Genomic DNA, 26,886 nt, shown 5'->3' with positions numbered 1-26,886 from the left:
TTTGCTTCCAGTAACAACAGATATAATTAAAAGGACCACCATAGTAGGTATTCACCTTAGAGTAAAAAAAGTCTTTTCTCCAAACCTCAGTGAGTCAGTATGATAGGTGAAACAAGACATGAAAATTCATCATAGCTGTATGTATTATCATGGTTTAATTGCCCAAACCCTGTGCACCTAAGTCTATGGTGGTCAGCTTTTTGGTCAGACACCTCCAGTCACACACGGGCACTCACATGCCCCAGCTTCCCCTACATCACGTAATCACACATTTGTCACATATGGATTCAGGACTGGCCATGTGATTCAATGCATGTCTCCCACAGAAAAGGGGAACACAAACCTCTCATCCACACCAGAGACATTTATACAATCACACGGCAAAAAGAAAAGAGAAGCACACCAGGGTGGCCTACATCAACAAAACTGTAACCTAAAAACCAAAGCATTTTTATCATGCTTTTCAGATACTATGTTTTCCTAACAAGCATACAGTTTTATACCTTACTAATAATGAATGGAGCTACTGCTTAGCAAAAGCCAGTATACAACGCTCTGCTACTGCCAAAGTTTAAGCAGCTGCACTTGAACTGTAGCAAGCCTCACGGATGGGATACAGGAGTTGCCTAATCCTTCCATGTTCTGAATGCTTCCCTACTCTTTGTGCTTCAGATTATTCTAAAGCTCTAATCAGTTCAGTGATAAATATTTATGTTTACAAAAGACATCAGCTGACAACCACCCTATGGTTTTGACTTAGATTATTAATTTTCACATTAGTCATTAAATGCCAAAATTATTCATCTGACAAAAACAGACTCAACTTTAAAAACTGTAACCATTAATTAAGGACAACATTCATAGTACTGCAGTATAGAGAGGAATAAATGAATACCGCAAGTGATAAAGTGCCAGAGACTTCTGATAACGTCAGATAACATGCATTGTATTTCAACATTTTCAATTCAATATGCACTACATCTTGTTTAGGAAGTCAGTATTAAAACCTTGGTTTAATAAATCCAATATTTTTATTATATCAGACTTGGTATTTTTGTAAATTATTTTTTTTAAATGCAGTGCTATAAAGTTGACTGATCTCTTCTTGAGCATTTAGCATAGAGAAGTATAGCAGCATCCCATTATGTTTCATAAATTCCTATTAATTACATTTCTTTTAAACTATTTCTGTAGAAGTTTCAAGACTGAAACTGGTTACATTTTTTTGCTGAAACTTAAGCGTATTTTGTACAGAGATTGTTGGGACGCCCTAGGAAACTTAATATTCAAATTGCACTCCACACTTTGCCACATACCTTACATGTGACCTTGACAGTCAACTCTGACTCAGTATTACAGTGATAAAACACATTTTTAAAGGTTGTGGTGGGGGTAGGGCTTAGTTGGTTGAGGTTTGCTTCAACAATCCATCAAGTATGCATAGAAGACTGCTGTGCCCTGCTTCCTAGGAGCAAGGAAGGCTTGGAATTTAGATGGGTAGGTAAGAGCTGAAGTCTTGAAGGCTCTTGGGAGAAGGCTTAATATTCCTGTTCCCTGCATGCAAAGTTCAACAAGAGGGTCTGCCTATTTCTTCTCATCACTTTTTGGCCCTGGGAAGAGAAAAGGTGCCTAGGGAGGACAAATCAGAGCAGCAGTATTAGGATAGGAGTCTTCCACATTGCCTGAAGTAAAAGACTTCAGGAGTAATTAAGAGACAGAGATCGTTTTTGTCTGGTTGAGGTCTCCATTGTCATTCAGGCTGGTGTTGCATGGATTGAGGAACAGTGGGTCAGAGGCAAGAGTCTTTTTATTTTGTCAAAGATTTTTTTGAAGTCAAACGCTCACACAAATCGATATTACCTCTAACACTGCAAGTAGAGGAAAAAAGGCAGAGAGAAAAAGATGAGGTTGCTTTTCCCAAAAGACTACAGCTATTTCAATGCAGCATTACCAATTAAAAAGCAAATCAGCTTTCATTAGATTTATTTTTAAGGCAGGAAAGCAAACAAGCAATGCAGGCATGACAGACGCAAGCCTGTGCTCCGCTTGTTCCTCCAGTAACAAGAGTTACAGAAAATGGACTCAACTATAGAATAAATGTATCAAAACATAAAGCCGAATTTATTTGCATTACTGGGAATGTAGTAAGATGCAGTAAAAGATGCAGTTAAAATAAAGATGGTATTTCAAAGGTTGAAAGAAGTTAAGAACAATTACATTTTCACAGGACACGCTGAAATGCACGAAAAAAAGATACTTAAGAATTAAAGTATGAATGTACAAAATAAGAAGCATTTATGGACAGATGCAAAGGCTCAGGAGAACCAAGAAAGTTAAGTCAAAAGGCTGGTGGAGATGGCCCTGTACCAGACAGAAAGAGACACAAATCAGAATTAAGTTCATCATAAAAGAATCACTGGCAGGGTCAGTTAGCTGCTGTGACCCTTTAAGAGTTCCCGCTGTAGGAAGCAATCCAGATGTTTCAACTGAGATTCCAAGAAGTATGAACTATCTCCAAAGCCAGCGACAGCTGTAGGAAAGAAAGCCAGGAGTACAAATTTCAGTAGTCAGGGCCAGGAGGAACAGCGTAGCGAGTGAGGAGCAAGTCTTGTACCTCAGTTTGCAGCAGCACATTTTGCAGTTTGGCAAGCGCCACATGGTGTATACATCATGTATACATAAATCAGCTCTTAGTTCCAACCATACACAAGGCTGCAGCAGTAGCTTCCAACAGAAACATAATTATATGTGAGGCCATGTATTTCAGATTTATTGCTTGCCTTCAGTTTTGGAAAAAATTAGAAAGACATCTTCAAAACCAGAAGACCGATGATGCTGTGCCTACTAAACAGGGACTTATTAACCGATTACCTTTCCTCTCCTCATCTCTAACTATAATACTGTACACAGCATATTAATACAAAGTTTTATATAAATGGTAAACATGCAGGCTTGTTAGTAACCAAAGATGTATATGATTGTGTATTTGAAGCTAACAGAATTTGGAGAACCTATGGATTGAAACAGCTGCTTTCTGCCAATTTCCCTTACAGCTGATAAAGATGTTGCAAGTACTTAACCACATATATGTCACCAGGATACTTGGTTTAACATTCTCAGGGATAAGTATTAAAAAACCAGTATCTCAGCCCCATGCACAAATTCTGTGAAGAGTTTAAAACCTGGTGTTCTTGGTAAGACTTTCATCTCCACACATGAAATATAAAATTCTGAAATCATTATGTGTGAATACATATGTACCACTAAAAGGATAAACCTAATACTTCAGGAAACAATATTTTCTGTTTGCTTAAACATACTGTCCCAAGACTCCTACGACTGCCAATTGAGACATTCTTCTTTATACTTCCACATATTTAGAATATTCTGCATAGTCTTTATTTAGAATATTTAAGTGACAGCAAATAGCCTATTTGAAACCACAAAGAAAGGCAATGTCAAACACAACACCCAAGGGGACAGCAATATGTGTGTCTATCAAAGTAATCTGGATTTTATTCTATTCATGATTCTTCATCTAAAAGTAAGCCTGAGGGAACAACCATTGCCTTTAACTTGTAAATACAGAGAAAATTCAGAAATACAATTAGGCTGAAGATGTCCTATAGAAACCAAAACATAAATAAATAATAGCACTGCTTCTGCATTCCTATGAAGTACAATTTTACAGGAACTACTGTACAATATTATTTGGAAAAAAAAAGCATGATTATGTGGTTTTGTATTGCTAATAACTGGCAATAAGTCAGAAAGGAATATCCATCTGTAGGCAATACTTTCCTAAAAAACAAAATTGAAAGGCAGGGGGCCTTCTGTCATACTGGGAGAGCATCAATGGCTTAATCCCACAGGTTAGCCCCAGAGAGCTGAGACTAATTTATTACTACTGGAATATAATTGTTCAACTGTAAGTTTTTTAAAATGGATTTAGGGATCACATAACCAGTGATTCTGAACAAACACTGCCTAAAAGTCTGACTAAAAGTGAAATTCCTGAAGGACCTGTAGCAAGAAGGGGCTGGCAGGGAGAGAAGGCTAATTAACATGGCTCAGCTCAACTCTTAAAAATCAGCTGTAGTTCCATATAGACAACTCTGTCCAGAAGCTAAAACCAAAATAGGTGGCAAAGTCTCAGAACCACAGTTATGTAAGTCGACAAACTGAGCACAGCAAAGCATTAAGATATTATGTAGTAACCATCTTATCTCCTCTGTCAGAAGACAGGAGTGCAAGCTGTTAGTTTTGCATGGTGGTGAAAGTCTGGGAGTTGTCAGCATATATGACTGGCTTCCCTTTTCTTTGCAGCCTCTGTCCCCCCCCGCTGAAGAATTCACTCTGTTGGGCTAGGCAGGTATCTTTCACTCATGGCTTTGAGAGCAGGTATTTCACTGAAAACCCCAGGCAGGCTAAATCAGTTTTAAAATTGCAGGAGCTCAAACCATCATGCTAGATTTTAATAATTACTGCATGAACTAAGGCTAGTCTTTGTTGCTGGCCTGGCAAAAGAGTTTACTAAACGCATATAACCAATTTTCATTATTATTATTCAACAGGAAAAAAATATTAATTGTCCAATGGGATTGCTCATGGCAGAAGAGTAACCTGCTCCAACTTCCCGATGTTTTTTCTCTCTCTTTTTTTTTTAAATTAATAATCCATCTGGATTTTAAAAAGCTTGAACTAGCAGCACACCAGGACTCTAAACTTGGCTACTCAAAGAAGTATTTGTAATGTGCCCATAAGCTTCAGAAGTGTTGCTGAACACTGTTGTTAGATGGTAGACAGCCACAGGAATACATGTGGCAAAATCTGAAAGTGAAATTCTGTTGCTGCAGTTCCCTCTGAAGCTCCTGTTTTAGGAAAGGTATCTCAGGATTTGGAGGAGTGACACATTAACAAGCCTAATTATCCATGTATGCCTATCCTCAAAAATACAAGCTCACTGGGCCCTGATACGATCAAGAAAAAGTACAGTTACGTGAAGTATAATGTCTTCTCAGTGGGCAACAATTACAGCTACAATGGCTACTGCATATTAGATCCTGGGCTATACAGCACTGCAGCCTTGGAGTAGGTCTTGCAAATCTGAAGCAGCACAAAAAACTTTCAAAGCCAGTTGTAGCTTATGCCAGACCTCAGAAAGCCAAATGTAGAAGTACTCTCACAGGGAAATGAAACGCAAAACCATTGTTTTAACACGCACATGAAACTCTGCTTAGAAAACTGAACAGCAAAGGAAGCTCAGAAGTTTTAGCGGTTGAAGAACAGGTCCCACCTCACCCACCTTTAGCCATTTCCAAGCGCCGCAGTCACAGAGGCACTGTGAAGCTGGCACTGGGAGGAGACCCGTGGGCTTTCCCTGTTCACGCTAGCAAAATGTCTGAGTGACAGTCATACATTACAAGGAAGCTAGCTTGCAGCATACACATCATGTATTTTCAAAAAGAATATATGAATATATATATATTTTTTTTTAGTTTGGCCAAATATATGCAGTAAGGAAGAATTCTTTATTTATTTATTTATTTAATGATAGCCATTCTCATCTAGAAAATTAATCCATTACACTATAAAAGCAGTTGATGTACAACAATGATCAGATACTGAAAAAAAAATAATTACTCTTTTTAAAATATTTTCTTTTCTTAAACCAAAAAGGCCTTTGAGTTTTCCAGGAAAGTGTGATTTATTTTTTTCCACAAACTTCTCAATTTCAAGAAACTAAATACTAGAATAAAGCTCTCAGTATGACAAGTGAAGATTTAAACACTTCTAAAGTAGAACAACAATGGGACTGATGTCAAAGTGCAAGGCAAGTGTAACAAATATCATCTGGGTGATCTATACACACATAACACATTCTGTATGTCTGACTGGCTTCCATTTGATGCTAAAATCATTTGGCTGACTTCCCAGAAAGTAACTGGATCAAGTCTCTACCAGTCTATCTTTCCATTAAATCCTGCTAATATACTCCCTCCTTCCTGCATGACAATCCTCAGTATCTACCTCAGAAGGAAAAAATAAATAAATTAAAAGTGAGATCAGCTATGAAAATGCTTCATCAAAATAAGTGAGCAAAAAGATTAGGGAAGATTTTATATGCTCATATAAAAAGCAGTACATTCAGCTAATATAATTTACTACAGTTCCCTCAAACCTGGTGAACCTACAGTGATTTACCTCACTGAAGATCTAGTACTGGCTGCCTAAAGGATATTTACTCAGGAGGTTTAGGGTAGTATTGTCTTAAGAGCAAATGTTTGAATGGAGGGGAGGGGTTACCAACACTAACAGTATTTACTCAAATGTTCTGGCTCTGAATCAGTTTTACAGACTTCACAAGTTCTCTTGTGGGGATGTTCAAATACTTACATTTTTAATTATTTTTAAAGAAAAAAATATCTTTTAAAATGCAGTTCATATGCCAGTCATTTTCCCTTTAGCTAATAATCAGTTTCTGTGAAACAACCAACATGACATTTTACACAAAGTTACTGTTACTGCGTTTGCCTTGAATGTGTGCTCTTTTTGACACTTACCTTTGCATTTTCTGGATGAAGCCCTCCAGGGTGTTTGTCCATGTACTGACATAAATCAGTATGCTACAAGAAAGTCAGATGGAAAAAAGTGTATTAATATCTGTATGACTGCAGCAATTAAATATCCTTCTACTTAGGAGTGGGCACAACAAATGGAAAATAATGAGATTTTTCAGCCACACGTGTGCACACACACTTGTACCTTTACACTCCATTTTATTTAACAACCTTGGTAACTTGACTGATATGAATATTCACCAAATGTAAATTATTTTTTTCCTAACATTCTGTATATGGTAAATTAATTTTATTATCATTTTATACCTTGTAAGGACAATATCATCATCAATACCAATAAAGTAATATTAGGAAGGAAGAGGAAGAACATCAATGGAGAACCTCAAATGTTGCTGTCATTATTCACATTAAAACATGGGATTTTAAATATCATTTTATAGTCATTCTAGATTAAGATGGCTTAATGGTTTAGAAAATAAATCTGAAATGCATTGCCTATCAGAGTACTAAATGATCATTTCCAGCTCAAAAAGCGCATATTATGCACACGTACAGCTATTAATTACAGATACTTTAGAAAATACCTTCACTGAAGACACAAAACTATGTTTTCACTTCATAGTTGCCTATATTCCCCACAAATATACCATAAAATCTCTCCAGAAAATAAGCAGGCTTGCAAGTGTAAATTGTTATTTTTAATTAATAAGTATTTATTGGATTTATTATGGACACACCACTGTCTCTGAATTTTTCTCTTGCATTTCTTCACATTCCTACCAGTCAGCAGCACACTTCCAGTGAAGTGGCATGTCTCTTCTATGATTTGCTTGCACAACTCAGCTTCTGGAATTATGTTCAGAATAAGCAAAGCAAAAATATACACTAGATTAACGACCAAAAAACTCGGGAAACTGACTCTGTCTTCCACATCTGGTTGCTGAACACATCTTGTAAAAACCATCCAGCATTCCTTGAAAAGCTACTTGGCAATACCTGCCTCACATACAGAACAGCCCAACTAAATATAAGCAGTTTTCAAGGTGAGAGTTTTGGACAAAAGTTGCCTTCAATATAGCAGAATGGTTTCTCTGTGCAACATTTCCTACTCCAGGAGCCATTCTCTAGTGCTCTTTTGCAGAGTTATAAAGAATCAGAGAAGTTCACATCTTCTAAGACACAAAATCTTAGTAGCCACAACTGTTCTGTATAATCTCTTCTGAAGTCATAAATATGAAAACACACTGTAAAATTAATATTTCAACAACACAAGATACACTGGTTGATTAGGTTGTGTGCTAGCACAACTTTTTTTCATGAATTCTTACATGGCTTCAAAGGAGCGAGCGTCCGAACTGCAGGAAATTGCTTGAGCTCCAAAATGAGCAGTGTGGGTATCAGGGGGGCAGAGGGCACACACAGACGGGGCAAGCCACACTAAATACAACACAACAGAGCTTCCAAAACACAAGCTACAACAAGCAAAGCTTTAATTTATAGTTAACACATTAATGAATGTATTTACAAAGAAAATTTTAAAATACACCTCTACCATGAACAGTTACTGTCAGTGAAGTGCATTTTGCATAAGGTCTATCTTCTGTTTAAAGACTTATTCCTAGTTTCTGTAAAATCTCTAGTCACTTCAGGTATAAACTCCCAATCTCCCAGCTAGTTTTCTGGACTGTACCAATAAACCATGCCAAAAATGGATCAGTGATCCTTCAGTATGCATCACAGCATTACCCAGTTCTGTCTTGTTTTACTGTTATCAACGTCAAGGAAACATACTTGAACCAAGTCATCTGCTAACCTTGTCATTTGTTTGGAAAAGGGAACAGGTTTTGAGTACTAACCCCACTACAAGAGCCTGCTTCTGGCAAAATATGAAGGGAAACACCTTTACTACAGGTGATGGCTGGTGTCAAATTAAGTTTGGGGACTCTCCCTGTTGTTGCTTATTGAAGAGAAGTACCAACTTAAATACAAATCTTTGAACAGTGATAGCACCCGCAGTGCCTGGGAGAACTTTAAAGAAAAGGCTGAAATGTTGCTTTAGAAAGCCTGGGCAGTGCTGTCCCATCCTCTGATGCACCCATCATGGCCGCCGGCATGGCCCGTTCCCTTGCATGGGCTGGCTGAAGGAGAATTACCATTACCCCATAGTTCAGCCATCAAGCTTTTGTGGGCGACAGATAACCTGGTAGGTGGAAAGCTTAGTGCCTCTTTCACTTTCTATTGATTTCTACGATTTGCAACTGGTCACCCCACAGAAACTAGACCAAAGACAAAGCCAATGCTACTTCTGAAGGTCCAATCCCTGAAGCTCCAGCACCTCAACTGCCCAATAGCTGCACCTTTCTATTCACCAAAAACTTTCTAAGAACATCCTCTTCAGAGTTACATCACTAGGAACAGCAATAAGTCATCTTTTTATTTCAAATATACTTGTAATGAATTTTGAGGATAAACCCATTTTCTTCCACTTACATTTCAGTTATTATTTAGATGCATTTCCTCCATACATGAACATCAATGATGACCCTGTTTGTGTTATGCATCATTCGCTGCTTCTTCCTACCCCAAGGACCTGGACAACTGGTAGCCTGCTATAACCTTTTGCATCAGTGGTTCTCTCCTTCAAAAACCAATTGCTCGTATCTACCCAAAATACAATGTAAACAGCAATTTCTACATAATCTTGGAAGCCTTTACGGAGTCAATTGTGCAGCAGTCTTGTCATCTATTTTTTTCCCCACACACATGCTACAGACACAGAGAAACCTCTACCAACCTTCCTTCAGCCAGTAAATAGAAATGGAAAGTCTTTTCTGTTCAAATCTTTCAAGAATTTGCCCTCATAAAACTAAGTTGGAGTCCTCACAAAAGACCCTAAACACTATGGCACCAACTGGGAAAGCAACTTATGAAGTTATAGTACATTGTTCCTCAATTAAAAAAAAAAAAGATAGCTGTAGAGCAGACAGCATCAGCTGCTTTTCTTTTCCCAAGGTAAGGCCTCAATGCACATTGAATTAAATATTAGTACAGCCAGGAAAGCTGACAGCGCTGCAGGGACAGCTATTTCTAAACCTGTTTTTTTGGCGGCCAAGTGTCTGCTCCAGTGCTTGTGTACTCAGCTGACATTGAAGAAGACAATATGAATGCAAGTTTCAGGAAAACATTAAAAAAGAAAACAGTAAACTGGATGAAAGCAGTTTTCTAACAGCATTGCATGAAATTGGTACCATATAGGTGAATGGAGTCTTTTTCTTAACACTGTACTTCGACGTAGAAGGCAACATGCTTTCCCAAGTAGAACAGTGGCTGCAGATACAGCATGCCATGCTCGCAATGCCAGGATCTTTACTGTGGTTAACACCTTGATCTAATAAAATATATACTCTAAAGGAAAATGCAAGATACAATTATATTCTGGCAATAACATAAAGCTATGCTGAAACAAGGCAGAAAGACAAGAAACAAACCAACCAACACCTTTTACAGTTCTTTCTCCACTGTCTCAGAGGGTGAGGACACCTCACAGGGAAGCAGGATACACTGGGAATGCAGTACAGAGACTTCCAAGTAATGACAAGTATCTGTCACATGCAACCTGATCACAGAAACCTGGCTAGACCAATTCTGCTTCAAGGCATCTTTTAATAACTATCAGCCACACTGTTAATCTCCAACACACATAAATCACCACAACTAATGCCATGCTGTCAGAACATGTTATTTGAGCTTAAATTCAAAATCCCATTAATTCCTGCTCTTAACACTCAACCAGTTTACCCATACCTACAAGTATTATTAGCACTAATCTGTTCGTAACAGCTACACAAAACAATAAATAAATCAAGTTTCCATAGTGAAGAACTCAAAAGCTAGGGAAGTCCAGAATTAATGGGGTTTATCCAACCTTTTATTTGTTCGCCCAATAAACGTACGTTATGATAAATTTTTAAATGCATTATGTGATCACTTTCTATTTTCCCCTCACAGGATTAGACATACTCACTGAGTAGAATAGGAGTTACCTGATTACAGAATAGCTGTGCTGTTTTTATGTTTTGGATTTTTTTTTTCCATTCTCACACAGCTTGCAGTCTCTGGATCATTTACTACTTTGAAGGCAAAAATATTAATCTCACTGGCATTCCTTACCTGCTTATTGCTATGCTATTCACACACTTCACAAACATAAAATAGTTCCATAGCAATCCAGGGGAGATGTGGCACTATTCTCTTATCAGGTAGGGAAGCAAAGCAAAGAGAAAAAAGTCTCTAAATATCACTGATTTGGCCAACTCCATTTAAAGCACTTTGGTTTTGACTTTTCATAGTATTTCACACAATTTTGCCTTCTCTGTTTTGACTGACTTCAGTTACAGCTGTGAGTGTATAATGCTTTTGCAAGGGAGACTGAGAATCTTATGCTGAATAGCAGAAGTCAGTTGTATCTGAATTGCAATAACAGCAATTTGTGATGGTGATGACAATTCCCAACACAGCAGGGATGGAACCCAGTTCTCTACAGTAGTATTACCTGCCTTACCTTGAAAAGATACTCTGAATGAGGCAGGAACCCCAGCAGATACCTGGTTTGTGCAAAATCTCTTTTGCTTTAAGTAAGCAATTTGATCTCTCCTCCCCCTATTAACTCCTGGAGAAACAACCTCGCTTCCCTGAGAACAACCTCATTTCCTCCGGGGATGCCATCTATGATATCTTAAGTGCAAGATTAAAGCAAGTCTTTGAGAGGACAGGGGGAATCTTAAATACATAGTTTTTAAGTACAAATCACAATTTTTCTGAAGCTTACCACTTGACCACATTTGGGGCAATTTTGGAAATAATAGCTCAGCACCACCCACAGCACAAAGGGTACCCATCTTCCACACTCCAAGCCCATGCTGTAAGGCTTGAGTATTTAGAGTAAGGGTTCTCCACTACAGGTTTAAGATATCCTGGCCATTTTGGCTGAAATTAAAAATAAGTATAGGCAACCTGAGGTGGATTTTGTCATCTTATTTCTTCAAATACTTGTATTTTATTAAATCGTGCCGGAAGATCACTGCTCCAGGAATGTGACTTGACTTCAGGATTCTGACACACACAGCTACACATCCTTGAGAAGGCTCTATCAAGCCTTTGTGCTACCTTCTCTCACCAAGTTAAAACACAACCCCTTTCCTCAGTGCACAACTCAAGTAACTACACTTTCACTAGGAACCCCCCGACCTTTCTGGGGCAGATGGCATGATTTCTGGTTAGATCAGAGATGGCACAATGTCTCCTAGGACAGGGAATAGAAAACTCACGCTCAGCTACGCTAGTCCAACCATTCCTCTGTTTTCAAACTATACGTAGAAGCACACCAGCCAATGCCTACTTTTGACCCAAGTTTCAATTAATTTCAAATATTCTCCTCCCTATGATGGAGACAAGTATCACAACTCATACGGCTACATGAAAATAATGGAGATATTAAGTTACGTATCCAACCTAACTGCTCAGAGTCTAAAAACCAACAGTTTTACAAGGATTATGCAAACTGAAGCCTGGGACAAAAAACAAGAAAACACCCCATATGAAAAAAAAAAAAAGAAAAAAAGGAAAATGCATGCTTGCTCAGACTCATTCTGTCAAGTTTTTCACTCACTTCTCCCCCACACCACCAACCACCGTGACAATAGCACAAGAAGTTTCATTTACCTTATGAAATACTGTCTCCAGGCTCACACAAAGAAATGAACTGGGTTTTGCTTTATACCCGTGGCAGTTTATAAGTGTATGAAGGTCATCTCTACTCAGCAAGACCCTGGTTTGTGTTACAGACACGTGCATGTTTATGTTTGCAAGTATACTGTGTATAAGCATCTGCTGAAGGGAAAAGAATCCAGCCTGGTATTTATACAGCTGAAGCAAGGTTTATATACATTGCATCCTACTTCTGGGAGAAAGGAAGCATGCAAACAGAAAAAAAACGAGGCAAACGTTGATGGTTCAGACTCCTCCCTTCTCCTCTTGAAGGAGCTCTAATTATGAATAGATGAGTAGACCACAAGTTATGACTGTCCTCAGATATGCTCAGTGCTTTGCTTTAACATCAACTATTTTGCTCAGCTATCTTGCTCATAAATTGAAGACTGCTACCAAACATAAAACATATTCAGACAAAGGGCAGGACGTCTCCTTTCAAAGCCATGGCCAGTGACATGAAATGAGCTCACTTTGCCAGCCCTTTTCCATAATAATAATGTGACTGTCATTCTCTTCTAATTAAATTAGTCACTTCTACTTTCCATGCAATACATTCTCTTACCCTCCTCTTCCTCAGTCATGATAAATCTCCATGTGACTTAGCTGTCCCATAATTCTGCCTAATTGGTTTCAGCTGTCATTTTTGAAGCTGAAATGCACGGAGAGCCTGGGGCTTGTGAATGGAACAGGAAGCATTTCCAACCGCATTCCCATCATGTAAAACCAGCAATGTGAAAGAACCCTTCCATTAAAACAAAAATGGGAGTATTTGGCTGCCAGCGATGCCATCATGCAGCAGACAGATTGTGCTGCTCCAACGAGGCTGTTGCGAGCCATTCCTCTCTGTTCAAAGGAGAGCACACATTATTTATGCTCTAGCAGTTCTACTGACTAAAATACTTTCCCTTTTGTCACCAACAAATTCTTAAACTGATAATATAATTTACCAATAAAAGCATAGGCAGTAGGAGTACTTTGAAGTGACAGGAGAACAAAGAAAATTTAATTCTATTTAAATGACATGTATCCTCCAACCTAAGTGCTCTACAGATTACTGCACCACGGTTTAAACTAATTTCATGTTGCTGGTATTTTCAAGTCTCATAGATTCTCATTTTCAAGTGTTTCTATGGCTTTGTATAATGCAATCTTTTCCCCCTATGAGAAAATGCGGTGTTAGCCATGGTAACAAAATATCCTACAAGCTATTTCTGGGTGATACCTAAGCAACTTCCAGGAAAACAGCAGAAGGCAACAGCACCAGCTGGGCTGAGCAGCAGGGGAAATATATATATTAGGGATTCAAGAAAGAAAAAAAAACACCCCACAAGACACCTTTAATGAAAACAATTTTGCTAACAGATGTTTCTAGTGCCTTGGATTTCTCTCACACTGTCAACAAAGATAAATATACTTCAAATCACATTAACAATAATATATAGAAAAGGAGGTTTGGTGGTGGGAGTACATAATACATACACAAACCTACCTGAAAATCCCAGAAAGAAAAAGGAATGCACAGTTGCCTGACTTTTGGTTGTTAGTAGAAAATATGTATTTATTGATACAAAGTCTCTGTTCATTGCACATCTCTGTTCATTCATCTGGTCCCTGATTCTTGACAAGCGAAATACACACTGCTGTGGAAAGAACTGCTGAATGAACTAAGAGGTCTTCAACAAAATCCAGTTTTCTAAAGAAGCCAGTTTATCCTTTTCCTTATTCTCTGTCCACCTTAATAACTGTATCAGCCTTGTTTTCTTAGTAAATCAGGTTAAAGAGACAATAAACACTTAATTTCATGGGATTATTTTAACAAAAGAATGACACCTCAAAAATCTGTAGGAATTTCTGTTTAGTATGATGAAAACCTAGCAGCAGATCATCAACTTGTGTAGACTGTGATGGACTTACAGTTCCCAAAGTCAACAAAGGGCTGGGACAATTCTTATAAGCTGAGCAAGTTGCAGTACATGTGCATGTTCACTTTCTCTTTAACTTGGTAAGTCATTAGGTTTCCACAGCACTGACCATTACACCCGCTATATCCACATATTTAAAAAAAAAATAAAATATCAATCTGAAGTTACAAAAAGTTTCTTGTTGGACCATGGCAGATACCACTAAGCTCATGGTGACAATACTCACTCCAGGACCACGTAAACAGAGCACACACATTGCAGGGAGGATGACAATCCACATACAGCCACACCATGCCAAGTATCCACACTACTACTGGCACAATATCGGCTGTGGATAATGTAGACATACCTACACAAGCTGAGTTGGCACAAGAGCCTTTGCTATGGTGGTGTGCTGGGCTAGAAAAAAAAAAAATCTTCAGGGCAGGAAAAGAGAAGTGCAAACACTTTCTCTAAAAGCTTCAGCATCCTATGGTAGACCTCTCTTCACACTGGCTGAGTGACCATTTTCTGCCTTGCCTCCTAATCTTAACTGCCCATGCATGATTGAAAGATTAATAAAAATTTTATAGGGAAAATTGCACTTCAGGCTGCAAGGCACACAAAAGAAAAATGATGCTTCCATGGATTATATCCTCTTTACTCAAAGTAGTAAAAAAACCAAAAAATGAATAGGCCTTTTTAACTTTCAAGTGTTGACTCTATTTATTACTCAAGCTTGATTCCTCTTATTCACCATTCCTTAATTATTTTTTATATCATAAAACTATAAACATATTATAATGACATCTGCAATTACTGATCTCTTCATTCTGACTCCAGGATTTTTAGTGTTATTTTGCCAGAATCGCTCACCCAAAGTTTCTGTTTTTTTAGCACAAAGCTGCATACTGCTAGTTCCGGAATGAAAAATCTATTTTTAGATTTAGAATTAAGGCAATCATCACTCTCCAAACAGCCAGGTTTTGGGTTGGTGGTTGATTGGTTGTTTGGTTGTTTCAGTCTGCACTGAATAAATCAGTGCTTCTCATTTTGAGAGGAATTAAGCAGCAGCTACAACCCACATTATTAAAGGGTCTGAGAAAAAAAAGTTTAGATTAGACAAGTCTCTAGTGCAAGTTGAGATACTGTCAGGTTTCACCTTAGAGGGACTTGGACAACGCCAGTTTATTACTGAAATTAAAAGATAAGGAATGTGTGGTGTGCCACCAGAATATTACTGATGGTAGGCTGTCCAGAAATCTACAACATAATTACTAAAAAAAAACCCCAAAACACAACAACAAAAAAAATCTAACAAATACTAAAATTAGAAGCATTTTTCTTTAGTTTTGTTTGAAGTACTAAATAAATCAACTTTTTTTTTTCTTCAACTCCTGATACAGGAAAGTAGGTGTATTAACTTCAATGAAAGACTACAAGTATTCATATTTAACTGATAAAAAATAAGATGCAGAAAGACACACATAGAAAGGTTCTCAAAGAAAAAACAATCAACTTACCTATATCTACTATCAATGACATGTCATTCTGATGTTCCAATGAATGTCTAAACTGTTCTTAAAGACAGCCAGTATTAGAGAAACCATCACCCCGTAGTTATCTTCTTCAGTGCTTTACTATTGTTACCATTAAAGAGGTATTCATATAATTTAATCTTTCTCTTCCTTAGTGCAATTTCAGATTTTCTTACCCTCTTTACCATTGACACAGAAACAAGTCACTGTCTTTCTATATTAGATATTTAAAGGTTTGTAACCATCTCATCCTTTTTCCCCCCAACTCTAACCAGCCCTACTTTACTTTTGACTTTTCCTCGGAAGCCTTTATCTAGATGTTTGTTCTTTCTTGTTTCTTTCCCCCTCAGGTCTCCACCTGATTCAGGTTTTCCTTATGTGGACACATTTACTATTTTCGGTGGTGGCCTTACCTGTATTGAGTAAAGCATTATCACTGGCATAGGCATCTTACTACATGTATATGTTTTTAATGCACTACAATGACATTTGGAATTTTTATCTGTAATTTAGGAAAAAATAATTGAGACCTATCAGTAGATAGAACATCTTACGCGATTTCCAGTGTTCCATCTGTCAGCTGAGCTCTGAATGTTTTTTATGCTTTAATTTTGTTGTGGTTTTTTTCAGTACTTACACTGAACACACTTACCAGTAGTTAATAAAAAGAAGAATAAATAATAGATGCAAATTATTAAATGGTGCAAAGCACAGTGCAAATCCAACCAATATTTTGTAAGGTTATAAAAAACATCAGCATATTGTACAAAGAATAAAAATTCAGATACACACAGCCTCCTATCTGTTGGGTGTAAATCCTGATTAATTTTATTCACACATCTCTTCATCAGTACGTACCCTCTGTATGAAGTCTACACAACCTTTGATTGAGATCTTGCAAAGTCAGCATGATGAGTATCATCTTTCTTCCTCCCACCAGACCTGTGTAAACTTCTTAGCCTAGCAGGAGTATTTTTATTTATATTTTCTCCTAGTTTCAGCTGGGATATTTTCTTCTTAGTGGCTGGTGCAGTGATGTGGTTTAGATTTGGTGTAAGAACAATGTTGATAGTGCACTGATGGTTTTGGTTGTTGCTGGGTGATGTTTATACCAAGTCAGGGACCTCTCAGTTTCTTGGGCCCTGCCAGCCAGAGGGCTGGAAGGGCACAGGGAATGGAGAAGGGACACAGCCAGGACAGCTGACCCAAACTAGCCAAAGAGATATTCCATACCATATGACATCACGTTCAGTATATAAGCTGGAGGAAGAAGAAGGAAAGGGGGGGGACATTTGGCATTATGGTGTTTGCCTTCCCAAGTAACCGTTACACATGATGGAGCCCAGCTTTCCTGGGGATGGCGGAACACCTGCCTCTTGATGGAAAATAGTGAATGAATTTTTTGCTTTGCTTTGCTTGCATGCATGGCTCTTGCTTTACTTACTAAATGGTTCTTATCTCAACCCTCGAGTTTTACACTCCTTTCCAATTCTACTCCTCATACCTCTGGGTGAGGGGGGACTGAGTGAGTGGCTGTGTGGTACTTAGTTACCAGCTGGGGTTAAACCACGACAATTTAAATACAATTTCTCATTCCCCCTTTCCTGCTGATTCCCGTGTCTGGCACACAGTCCTTACCTTTCAGCAAAGCACCAAGCAATTTCCTTCTGAAATCTCTTCTCAGTCCTTACCTCCCAAAGCTGACTTTGTTTGCATCTGCAACCTATATTTGGACAGCAGCAGCTCCTGTCACTGATCTGCTCATTAAAACTTGAAAAACAAGGCTTTCCCAAGAGCAATATTCCCTTACGGCCTCTTCTCAGCAGTACGGGGATTTTCTTTTGCTCTGCTTCCTCTCAGACTTGTTCTGTTGTCTTTTTGACTTCAATTTAAGTAGCCCAACTTGGGGCAAGCCTGGAGCCCAAAGCAGGGGTTAAACCAATAGGGGAATGGCTCCTTTTCTGGTCAAGGCAAATAGAAACTACTAAATTCAACTGCTCCCATGCTGGGAGACCTCAGCAGCTCCGCTCCTTCCCAGGGTAGACAAGCATGTTCATGGCAAGCAGCATTGTCTGCCAAAAGGCATCTGGCTTGCTTCAGAGCTTTGTTTGCTTACCATGGCTGGCCAAACTCCTGGACATCAAGTGGGCAGAAAATTACCTATCGTCTCACATTCACACCAAAATAAGGTAATGCAGCCTCCAAATAAGTTTCACTCTCAATCAAGGATGAAAAAGACCCCTTCTTCCTTCTTGTGCCCAGTTTCCCTAACTTCCTCTAGGTAGTAAGCATTGCTGAACAGTCCTAGGGATCAAAGCTCAAAAGCAGCTCTAGGACTCCACTGATTTCCCCTGTTCTCTCATCCACTAAAACAATGTGGATTATTTTGTTTGTTTTCACAAATGAGCAATGCCATCCTACCCTTAGTGTCAATACACACTCCCTAATAAAATAAATAAAACCAAAAAACCAGTAAAGTGCTTAATCCAAATTATCAAAAGTTCTAAAAAATTCAAAATTTTCAATGCAGAAATTGTTGATCCTTTTAGATAATGAGCATTGACCATTTCCTTGTGTAATACTTTTCTAAGATGTCCCATGACAAACGCAAAATCTCATGCTCTGTAACTCTTACTTCCAATAAACAGTATATATCTCAATTTGCAATGAGCATAAAAATTAGAAACTCACACCTATTTTTTTCTTACAGGAAATGGGAGGAAAATGTAACTAATAAAACTTTATTAAGCCAATTCATTGTATTTTTTAGCTGTTGTAATGAAGCAAAGAGAATTAAAACTTTCTTCTTTAATGGAAAGTAATTTTAAAGAAGAAAAAACATACACAAAAATTAAAATAGTCAAAGTAACTGAAAATGCTTGGGTTTAAATTACACTATTAGATTAGTCTAGAGCTTTTTCACTGTTGAGGCAGAATTAGTATTACTCATGACTCATACTTCCAACTATAAATGTATCTGTTCTTGTTTCAAATCTAGTTCATAAATATTGAAAGCATAATGTAAAGTATGGCTTTACAAGCTCACTTTTATATGCCAGGAATAGGACAAGTTACTGGTTCATTTATTGATAATAACATACTTAAGTAATTATGCATAATACTAAAAACTTCATTAGCATTCTACAAAGCCTGTAGTAATATGTATTGGTTAGGACTGCCTTTCAGCAATGAAGTGTTTCAAAATACAGTCATGTTCCTTTTAAGTAAGTGAAGGAACAAATGGTAGCAGCTAATGATAGTTTTAGAACAAACAGATGTGAACCCATCTTCAAAGATCTCACCTGTAAAATTCATCACTTCCTTTGGCAAAATTGGCTATATCAGTGACACTTGCACTACAGCTGGCACACCCACAAGGTCGCATAAACTAACATCTTAACAGAGCCTAGAGAGGAGAGGAACAAAACTGATGTGAACAGTCATACTCGTCCATTGAACTGTAAAGCTGAACTGACCTTCTTCTTCTGGAAGTCATTGCAGTCTCAGATACCATATGCAAAATGTGTCAAAATTTCACATTTTGTTTCAGATCTTGTTTCATACATTCAGGTAACTACACAGAAACCATTTCCTCTACCATTCATACATGAAAGACTATCAGCCCTTCAGGTTTTATAAACATGATTCCAAGCAGTTCATCTTTAAAATTCCTCAGGTAATGAGCAATGGCTCTCAGTCATCCGGTGACAAAACCGAGCTCTCAGCTCCCTTTTTGGTACGCTTGAATGACCAACAATAATCACAGCTGATTTAAGTTACCAAAGCATACAAAGAAATTATGTCCTACTAACAAGCTACTGTATATACTAAAATATTTTCAATTAAGTTCTTTCATTCAAAAGAAGCAAGTCCCCCTTTTCTTCCACAGAAATGTACAGCTTCACATTCACCACCAAAATGTTTACATGGAAAATGAACTTCTGTCAGATAGATTCAACTGTCAGATAGAATTTTTAAAGATTGACTTTTCTTGCTTCTAGGGACCAGCAAGGTTAAAGTTAAAAAGCTCTGTCATGTTTTCATCTAACAGACTTCCATATAAAAAGAAAATTCTAATTTGAGGTACCCAGAGAATTTAATCACTGCCCTGTTTCCTTTCAGAGGCTATTCTGCTATCAGCTTTTATCTTGTAACTGCAATGCATTTTGCAATGAAAGGTGCTACATGAAATTAAATTTCATTCTACTCTTTCAGGGTCAACGCTGAAACAGAACACCTCTGATAACCTCAGATGTTTCATCAGTATTAATTTCCCAATGGATCGTCACCGACCTAGCGACCCAAAGTTTCCATTTTCTTAGAACTCTTGGATCACTAACTGTTGATCCCTAATATAATCATGACATCTCACTCAGATGGTTTTTATTATGTTTGAAATGGCCAATAGTGATTAATGGCAACAATGTTATCAGTTTCATGATGTTACTTTATGAAGTCAATCAAATCCAACCCCTTCTAGGTTTGTTAGGCCTCAGTCATTAAAAAAAAGTATGTTACAGTGTAATTTTAATCACACTAATATTTCTACTGATTTCAGTACAAATCACTAATTAATGGCATAACCATGTACAGGTGTTACCAAAAAAAAACCAAACACCCAAACCCAACAAAAAACAACAAACCAAAATAGACATTACAGACACAGAGCTCAGTAACACCAATTACACATCTGGACTGCATAGTCAACCAGCCACAATCTGTGGATAGGAATGGGCAACTGTAGTTTTTCCCTCTGCACATTTGTATTATGAACTGAGTGAGAGCTCTTTGACAAAAGGAACAAAAAAGGTCATTGCAATCATGCAATTAAAACGTGTATGATGCACACCCACAAGAACTCAATTCAGGTTACGTAAGCATTCTCCAGCAGTAGGACAGCATTATCAGATGGCTTTAGCTATTTGATCAGCCTAAATTTTACATTACCTAACAATAAAACCAGACTTTTGTTAAGCAATTCTGTTGTCTCAAGGCACAGGAGCAACTTACATCATTACAATACAGTCCTTAGGCTGGCCGGAGAGAACAATGCATTCCTCCCCTTCTTCCTGAACACCACCTTGACTCTGCCCACCAGCCAAAATACTCAAATACTACACTTGGATCAGTTGCTAGAAACCATTGCTAAATGAGATCCTGAAACAGTTTCAATAGCTACCAAACAATGTGGGAATTAAAAAGTGCAGCCACCAGCAGGGTTGATCCCAACAGCACCCTGTTGAAAAACAAACAACTAAGTGAATCCACAAGAACCAGCCACTGCAGGAAGCTTATAGTCTCGTGGTCATGCTTATCACAGACAGCAACATGATATAACATGTGGCTGGGAGCCAGGCTGTAAACACCACTACCAGATGTAAAATCCAGAAATTGAACATTAGTATAATAGGCAAAAACATCTATTATAGGGAGAAATAATCTGCAGATCTCATATTTCAACCAGTTCTGATGAATACAGTTAAAAATAGCTGCTGATAAAAGGGACTGCAAGATGTGCTCATAAATAAGTCTAAACTGACCACTACATAAAAATAAATATCAAGGCTCTTCCCATGCTAATTCAGTGTATAAGTCAGGAGCAGAAGAATCACCAATTTTAAGAAAAGGAATTAATTTTTCATTAATATTTCTATACCTGAGGTAAAAAACTATGTACTTCATGCAACCATCCTGTAGGCTTCTGTAGCCGAACACCCACATTATTACACTGTAGCATTTTCATGTAAATAGACAAGGTGAATGACTTTTCCAGACAAGATGTCGTATGCATTATCATGTAAAAATTAAGGTATACTCCCAAGAAACACCAAAACAATTCCATCTGTCTTAAGTAGGGATGTACTAAAACTAGTAATCACTGTACTTTATAAATGCAGTGTCTTCCTGATTACAACACAATAACAGATACTATACTGAAAACCTAACCTTCTCTAAACAAATTTGTTTCTTTTAAACTGCATGTTCTTGGACCCATCTGTGAAAATTAGGATGTTAATTATAATAGTACATTGGATAATTCCACAGCTAAATGCTGAAGTAGTTCTACAAAAATGCCATATGTTTGTCTTAGATAAACTAAAAAGATTAATTAGGAGGCCAAGCCCAAGACTTTGGAAAGTAACACTCTGAACACAATCAGATCATTACACTGTGTACTATGTAAATTGAAGTTTTAATTAGTACATAAAAAACTAGTCATAGCAAAAAAAAAATAATCAAAAATTCTAAATTGCATGTGCCAGACTTCTTTTTTACTGACATTACTTATAAAAAGACACTATGCGCAAGCCAGGCATAACAGAAGCCATTTAAACTTGCTACACGCTTTATTACCTGTTAAACATTTCAGTCCTGTCCTCCTCCTTATCTACATTATCCTCACCTATTTTAAAGTTAACCTATCACATCAATAAAGAAAAAGCTCTAATAAATTGTAACAAGGAAGCAGAATAAAGAACCAGTTTGAACAGCCATCTAACCAGTATAAGGTCCTTCAAGAGCCCTAGTAGCCACTTCACCTCTGAACCTGGTCTAGCCCAGCCTTTCACTTTTAGCCTATTCCACTACAAAAAAAAAGCATCATCTCTTATGGCATCCACTCTCCTGAAGAAAAAAAAAGGGTTATTTTGGCCTGATCCATAGACCTCAATAGCAGAGCTTTTCTATCAACTTCAATGCACCCTGGACCGTATCCAGAAATTAGTTACTTTACTCACCACATATTCAAACACAAGTGTCAGGGTCTCCTTGGTGTGAATGATGTCATGAAGCAGCACAATGTTAGCATGTTTCAATCCTTTCAAAAGAGAAGCTGAAAAGCAAAACATACATGTTATCTTAAAAAGGATCAAAATTACATTGATTGGCTTTTTTTTTAGTGACCTGGATGATTTTTTTGACATCTGAGTTTCATAACCCAACTTGAGTTATCTTCTATGTTCATGAGTTCTACACATTGAGTGTGCTTGAAGATCATGCCTTCCCATTCAGTGCTGTTTTCTCCACCTTGCTCATCAAACTCAACCTCACTTCAAGGCAAAAATGAGCTATAGATAGAGATTCTTTCCTTACGCAGCCTCCCCTAAGTGGATCAATCACTAACATCTGGTCAGACACCAAAGATATTTTGTCTCAAACAAAGGTCAAGCATGTCTTTTCAAAACATCATCTTTCCTATCCAACACAACAGAGCTGCTTTCTAAACGAAGTGCAACAACTATCCTAAAAGCAGTGTTTTAAGCAATAATTCCCGTTTCTCTCAAAAGACAGCACAGGTTTGATGGAATCATTTGTATTAGCTCATGAGAATAAACACATGGTATTTTCTCACCTGTTTTTTTGTTGTTTTTTTTAAAGGCACTAGCTCATGTTTTCAGATTACTGACAAAGACTTAGTGAACTTCCAGGTGATCTCCTTCTCTAAATTTCTTTTACATCATAATACATTTTTAATGTTCACACTGTATTTCATATTTCATGTTCCACAAGACATGGCATATTTTAGCAATATATGCTGACAAGCCATGTGTTGTTACTAATGTCATTCTGTCATTGGTGGCATGCCATCTCATGCACACATCTGAGCAGGACTATCAGTCACCCCAGCAAAGTAAGTAATAGATACAAAGACATGCAAATGAGTGGCATATTTCTGTACCAAATAATGTGGAACTTTCTTCTGTCACCCTTCTTTTGTCAAAGAAAATAATGAAACACCAAATGTCTGCCTCACTCCACTGCTGTGCAAAATGGAAGCTAGAGAGCTTCCACAGCACTATTACCTCTTGCTGTCCTTTGGAGGGTGCTCCATCAGGCTGAGGTATGGATATGTTGCGTTTCTTAAAGGACAACAATAAAAAATTGCTACCGGAACACCAACAAATAATGACAACTGTTCTGAAAAGTACCTTCTGCCAGAAACAAGAACTTTTAACCTGGGGGAACCCCAAGAAAAGTTCACCTGCAGTAACTGAGCTTTTGCCACCTCTTCCCTCAAACCTTGTCAAATAACCACACATGAAGAGAGATTGTGAACATGAAAATTGCCTCTTAGCAGAGCTGTATCAAACTGTAGTAGTATTTATGACCTCTGTCAGCTTTGGCTGTTCAGATTATCACCTGAGGCCTTGAATTCCTCTGGTTGGCCATTACTTTGTTGCTAAAATCTGTATATGGGTCATTAAAGCTTAAACAGTACATTGAAAGCAACTCACCCTGAAGTCTCTGCAAATACTGTCTTTCCTCTTCAGTCCCCTCCCCCATGCTTATTTATCTTCTCTAATGTCCAATTCTCCCTTTTTACAGTCTCAGTATTCAACATCTGCCATATACTACAAGAACTACAAAACATCACCTGCAGGGTGAGATTTCTGTCTTCTCCATTAGACCAAGTGAAATACAGTAAATAATACAGCACAGAGAACAAAATCATCTTAATTGCACTAATCTTACACTGCAGAAATAAGAAGTTCCACTATCGATTTATACTGTGAGAAACCAAACGTAACTGGTGAAAGTAAGAGAATTACCCCGTGTGCTCTTCTATTAGGACTCATACTGGAGAGTGCCTGTCTTTGCAAAAATACTGCTTCGTTGCTTAAAAAAAAAAAAGGGGGGGGGGGGGGGGGGATGGTGTTTTAAAAAAATAAAAAGTTGTCTGAAATAGGAAAGCTGTTCCTCCACAGAGTACTTTAAAAACAAAATGAAATATGAACTGATGGTGCTTGGTGTGGGTTTTTTTTTTCCCCAGAAACATCCATCCCCTTTCAGAACAAACAACAAATATACCTCCTCTTTTGGGCAACTTTTTGGTCGGAGGGGATAAAACTTTGGATGAACTCCACTAATTCAAAGACAAAACCCAGGAATTCACATTCAAGAGAATGAAAAAGAGTCCATGGAATCTATCAGCATCAGCTTGAGACAGGCCTGGCTTCATCTTTGAAGCTGTCAGTGCAGCTGCTACTGGAGCTTAGTGAGAAGCGAGGTGCTGCTGTGCCTGATGTTACTTCTACAACAAAGTAATTCTCCCAGAGAATGCCATCTCCATCCAGTGATTATCACCCATAGATTTCACAGCAAGTTGTTTTCTTTTGAGATAAAAAGACTAAAATATTGTTGAAAAAGTATTGCAGCAACTCACAAAAGTGAGACCAATATACTAGTACTTCCCTGTATCCTTAGCACATATCTTTAAAAACAAAATTAGGTAATACTGCTTCAAAACTGCTGGCATTCTTTTTCTACCCTCAGTATTAAATATGTATGAAAAACAGATGGCAGCACTTTTAATTCATTTCCCCAAAGAGTTTAAAGGAGTCACAGCAGCAAATAAGGTTATAGTGCTTTTTTTAAAACACTTCGGACAAAACACCATATGTGTTTGAATGAGTCTGTTCCTCATTCTTCTGTCACCTGTGTTTGCACATTCCGTTACAGCAAATTCTAGCAGTAAAAAACAGGGCAAAGGAATTGGTGACATACTTCAATAATTAACAACATCCAAGATTATAATTTATGTGACTTGTACATAAATTCATGACCTGAGCCAGTAAAAGTACCAATACTCAGCACTTCCCTGTCAAGGGCTAATAACTATATTTGCATACCTAAAGGAAATGCATTGTATTCGCTTGAATAACCATCACAGACTTCTCCTCCAAAAAGGGGGATGTTCTGATCTATTATGAGCTTCTGGCAAGCTGCCTTATTGCTTGTGTTGGTCAAGGATTTTTTTGCGGTTCGCAGATGAGCTAGGTTCTGAAGTACACTCACTCCACAAGCAAGCCAAGCCAGATGGACTGCAGCCAACTCTTACCCAAAACCTGAGTAGCATCAGTAAATTTAGTGCTTTGCACAGTTTACAGCATCAGCTCAAGCCTGACACTCCATTAAAAAAGCTTTGTGACTTTAAGATCAGCCTTGACTTGAAGTGTTTTGAAAAAGGCTATTCCTGCATGCCCATAAAGTAAGATTTCACAGCTGTATGTCAAAATCAACAAAAGAACCATTACTGTCGACTCCCAGGCCTCATGCAAGAAGAGCTTCTCACCAGCAGCACTAGCAGAGATGGTACTTTCAGATGTGGCAAGCGCATTAAGCTTGAACATCAGTTACGGTTCTCAGATCTTCCTACCACAATCAATTAAGTCTTGCAATTCCTGACTATCATCTTGTGCTTACTTTGTGAAAAATCACGTATCTCCACTGCAGCTCCAGATAGAAGAATCACCCATGATATTCTAATTGTCTGGTATTTCAGTGACCTGGAAGCCTTTCTCAGCAGTAGAAGTCAATCTCATACTGCTTATACTCATTGGAATGTACAACAGCTGCTGATACCTCCTCAGATTCCACAGTATATGCAAAGGCTATGATATTCCCATCGCTTTTCTAAAAAGTATAGCTAAGAAAGTCTGCTTTGCTCAGCATACAGTAGTTGAGGTGACCTCTGGGGCTACAACGTACCGGTGCTCACCATTTCCCATGAAAACAAATAATTTGTTTTGCTTCAGAGCCAAACACCGTATCTGTAAAGTTCTGTGCTTGTCACATTCTGCATCACAATGGTGCTCTCTGACGGAGTGGCAACTTCCTCACATGAACAGTGTCTGAGCTCTCCTGGAAAGGCAGCTTTAGGGAGGAAACATTCATAGGGTTTTTCCCTCATCATGTCTTCTGAACAAACATATGCAGACGTGTTTTATTGCCTGCACAAAGTACGTAAGTTCTGCCTCCCTTCCAGCAACTTGTGTTTCCATATATACATCTTCTATGGCAATTTTTTAAATTTGGTCTCAGAGCACAATGTCCTTTATGCTTCTCATCCACTTCCCACACAGCAGGACTTCTTGTGTGCAGAATGCTGCTCACAGTTCTAGCACAGAGACAGGAATTCAGCATTCTGTTGGTTTTGCAGCAATAAATATGCAGAAATTTCCTCCTTAGAAATGCAGTCCCCAAATCTACACTTTGCTATTTTTCAGTTCACCCACCTAAAATAATTTACTATGACCAAATAACTTTGCTTTCCTACAACCCTGCATGACAAAATTTAATGCAGTGAAAACTATACAG

General features: G+C 38.0%; 1 protein-coding gene across 2 annotated transcripts in view; it reads right to left on the bottom strand.

Annotated features, from left to right (window-relative positions):
- CDK14 (cyclin dependent kinase 14) overlaps positions 1 to 26,886 on the bottom strand; it is a 316,058-nt gene that overhangs the window by 159,908 nt on the left and 129,264 nt on the right. For both annotated transcript variants that reach the window (XM_080385509.1, XM_080385510.1), the window contains 2 exons: positions 22,527 to 22,621; positions 6,564 to 6,626 (listed from right to left, as the gene is read on the bottom strand). In XM_080385509.1, the coding sequence (XP_080241635.1) occupies positions 6,564 to 6,626; positions 22,527 to 22,621 (158 nt within the window). The remainder of the gene's footprint in view (positions 1 to 6,563; positions 6,627 to 22,526; positions 22,622 to 26,886) is intronic.

The sequence above is a fragment of the Falco punctatus genome (genome assembly GCF_963210335.1).
Source record: "Falco punctatus genome assembly, chromosome: 4".
NCBI lineage: Eukaryota > Metazoa > Chordata > Aves > Falconiformes > Falconidae > Falco > Falco punctatus.
This window is presented reverse-complemented; position numbering and strand designations above follow the sequence as displayed.